The sequence below is a fragment of the Vicia villosa genome, linkage group LG6, assembly GCF_029867415.1.
Source record: "Vicia villosa cultivar HV-30 ecotype Madison, WI linkage group LG6, Vvil1.0, whole genome shotgun sequence".
In the NCBI taxonomy this organism is placed as follows: domain Eukaryota; kingdom Viridiplantae; phylum Streptophyta; class Magnoliopsida; order Fabales; family Fabaceae; genus Vicia; species Vicia villosa.
Genome location: NC_081185.1, coordinates 125,050,922 through 125,054,203, shown reverse-complemented (window position 1 = coordinate 125,054,203; position 3,282 = coordinate 125,050,922). Strand labels below are relative to the sequence as shown.

Here is a 3,282-nt window from a genome sequence, read left to right as displayed (position 1 = left end):
ACAAGTTCGACGTGTCGAACCTATTTTACCACTCCTGGTTCACTCCTTAGTTTGACACTTTAAAATTTTAGAGTAAAATTTATGCACTACCAAAACTCGAAATTTGAAAATTTTATAAATATTGAAGGATGCGAACATAAAAAATTATTTTTGGGACCTCCCTTATTAGAAAGATAATTTTACTATATGTAATCTTGATGTTATTCATATTGAAGATGATATTTTTTATAATATATTTAATATAGATAGATGTATCTATTTGAAAGAGTTACGAATGATTTTGATGTTATGCATGTTGAAGATGATATTTTTTTATAATATATTTAATATAGATAGATGTATCCATTTGAAAGAGTTACAAATGATTTGAGATCAATAGCCTTATTTGATTCCCTCCCTTTTAAAAACCAGGAGTTTTTGACCTTTGCCCAAATTGCTTGGTCTAATCCATTCCTTTGATGAGGCAGACAAACATAATGTATATAAGTTGGGGAAATTCATTTTATAAGATTAATGCTTGCTTAATGAACCATGTCTTGATCACAATGAAAACCTGTTGAAAGGTGCCACAATTTGTCCCATATCGGTCATCTATTACGGGTTGACTAGTGGTGAGTGTAGTGAAAGAAAATGCAACAAATCAAGCAATTTTCAATAAACTAAATTATAATTTTTTTTAATCTAAATAACCAATATTTTTAATTAAATTCATAAAGTAATCATGCTTTCCACCTATTTCCCAAATTAATCCACTTGTAGACAAAAAAAAAAATAGAACTAACAGGAGTCGCCAATTGAATTGGTAATTGAATGTGGTGAAGCCATTCCAATTAACGATCAAAGGGAATTGGGCGAGGCCGAGATCTCTTGGTCACAAGAAAGGAGAGAATCACATAAGGCTAACTTTACAAATATTCAAATATGAAAACTGTTCGAGTAAAACAAGAAGAATCAAGAAATGAGAAGAAAAAAAGTTGTAGAATTTTAAACAAGATGTCCAAGTATGAAAATTGAGGTGTTACAAAGTTTTTACTACACATTAAGGCTATGTTTGGGAGTTTGGAGGGGAGGGGAGGGCTTTGAAAAATAAGAAGAATTAGGTGAAAAGGATAAAAAGATTTTGGGTAGGAGGGTTTTGGAGGGTTTGAGTTTATTCATAACACCAAAAACCCCATAAATGGGGGAACTCAAAAATTGTATTGAAGGAGGGTTTTGGAGGGTTTTGAAGGGCTTACATAAATTTTTCAAATATTTTTTAGGTTGTTATAGTATTCTGAAAATTAAAAATTTAGTAATTATAATGACTCTTTTATCATTCTAAACAAAATCATTTTTTCAAAAAATGTCAAATATTTTTCTATATTTTTTTAATTTTTAATTTTTGGAAACCTTCCCCTCCCCTCCCCTCCAAACTCCCAAACATAGCCTAAGTCTTTTTAACACAGTCTCTTATGAAATACCATCACACATACCTGGAAAAGAATTTCCCCCATGTTTTCTTTTATTAAAACTTTCACCTGCTAGCTGATACATTAGAAATCTCGAGATCATTATTAATTCCTAAAATAACCCGAAAATGTCAATGGATGTAGCAAACTGTTGTTATTTTATTGAAAAATGACCAATCAATATAGTTCGACAAATACAAAGAAACTTCACTGGTTTCAACCTCAATTCCTTGAGTTTGAATTATTACATAGGATATGAAAAATACAAATCATACAGTGACAATAAATAATGATACAAATAAATACAATCAAATGTATAAACAAATTTAAATGTCACGGTTTCTTCTACATTCAGCAGGTATCTGAGGGAAACGTTTTCTATCAGTACAATAATTGTAAATGGTGAATTTCTTACGCACCCACTTTATTCTTTTCCATTGAGCAGCATCAAGATCACGAAACTCAGCTTGATCCCACCATCTCTTTCCTTGTGTTGCACAGAATTTTGCATTAACAGAAGCTTCACATCCATCAACATGGAAACTTTTGTATCCTGCTATGAATGGTGCTTTTGACCAATCTGTTTTCTCTAATCCACCTCTTGTTGCCCAATCATCTGCGTTCCATAAACTGTTGTATATCTTCATTGGTTGGTCAAACGGGAATTTCACTCCCAAATCTTTGCTGTTCTTGAATACCCTTATTGGAATATCATCCACAAAGAACCTGCACAACCCATATGTAATTATTTTGAGAATTTTGTTTTTCATTTTCTAAGGTTGTTACTCTTCAAATTTTTAAGGTAGTACTTACACAACTTGGTACATGTTCCATAGAACAGAATATCTGTGGTAAGCTTTTGTAGGATCAAACCAGAGAAAGATTCTTTGTTCTCTATCACCTTGGCCACCAGTGAACACATTTGTTTGTAAAATATAAGGTTCTCCTGTTCTATTCCCCAAGAATTCAAAATCTATTTCATCATGCTCCGCATTTTGAGATGATAACTGCAAAATTTCATGCAATAATTAACAAAGTCAAATAATTTATCTCACTGCAAAATTAGCTCAAACAAGTAAATAACTAAAAATAATTTTGTCCATACATAAAAAGCAGTGACTGTTCCAGCTGAATCACCAGGAACCATCTTAATGTTCATACTGAAATGACCAAACAAATATGAACCTTTGGATTGAAAACCAGTACCTGTTCAAATTCAAAATATGTACTATCTATCAAGTTTACAATTACTTTAACCAATAAGCCATAGATTAATCAAGGAACATGTAGTATACACACCAGTGTACTTGTCAAGAAGAAGTTGAATCTCAGAACCTCCATTGAAGTATTTGATATGATCAAAAGCCCATGTCGGCGCGTAGTTTCGACCAAACGGCACATCGACGGGCTTCGGAGGGGTTGCGCAGAAAGCCGGAGATGTTAAAGACGTTAAAATAAGAGATGCAATCCAGAATGAAAAATACATTTTTACGTGAATATATTTCAATGAGTAAAAGATGATGCTAGGATGCAACTTTACAGGATGGTTTATACAGAATATATAGGCACATGATCCTAGATATGCCTTTGGAGTTGAGACCTATACTCAATGATTTAATATTGGCCTAAATAGAGGATCTTAGTTTAGAAGCAACTCATATCGTGATTATGTTACGTGTTTACTATAATCATCCATCACTTTCTATATGCACCTAGAGTATTAATTATGCAATGCAGAAATTTTAATTGTGCCTAAAATTAAAGTGATAAGTTTGAAGGTTGCATGTATTAAAACAAGTAAGAAAAACGCATCAACACATTTTTTAACAATTTT

The 3,282-nt window shown here is 32.1% G+C and overlaps 1 protein-coding gene across 1 annotated transcript; it reads right to left on the bottom strand.

Moving 5' to 3' along the window:
- Positions 1 to 1,583: 1,583 nt before the first annotated feature.
- Positions 1,584 to 3,062, bottom strand: LOC131609870 (probable xyloglucan endotransglucosylase/hydrolase protein B). The gene is made up of 4 exons (XM_058881685.1): positions 2,748 to 3,062; positions 2,554 to 2,654; positions 2,262 to 2,455; positions 1,584 to 2,174 (listed from the first exon to the last, which is right to left on the bottom strand). The coding sequence occupies exons 1-4, from the start codon at positions 2,932 to 2,934 to the stop codon at positions 1,775 to 1,777; spliced, it is 882 nt and encodes a 293-aa protein (XP_058737668.1). The 5' UTR covers positions 2,935 to 3,062; the 3' UTR covers positions 1,584 to 1,774.
- Between the last annotated feature and the right edge of the window lie 220 nt (positions 3,063 to 3,282).

What these genes read in the sequence shown, in the direction of transcription:
- LOC131609870 (XM_058881685.1), bottom strand. Translation starts at nt 2,934, where the DNA reads ATGTATTTTTCATTCTGGATTGCATCTCTTATTTTAACGTCTTTAACA. An exon ending in GAACAGTCACTGCTTTTTAT is followed by an intron (nt 2,456 to 2,553) that starts GTATGGACAAAA and finishes GAAATTTTGCAG; the next exon opens with TTATCATCTCAAAATGCGGA. An exon ending in TGGAACATGTACCAAGTTGT is followed by an intron (nt 2,175 to 2,261) that starts GTAAGTACTACC and finishes TGGGTTGTGCAG; the next exon opens with GTTCTTTGTGGATGATATTC.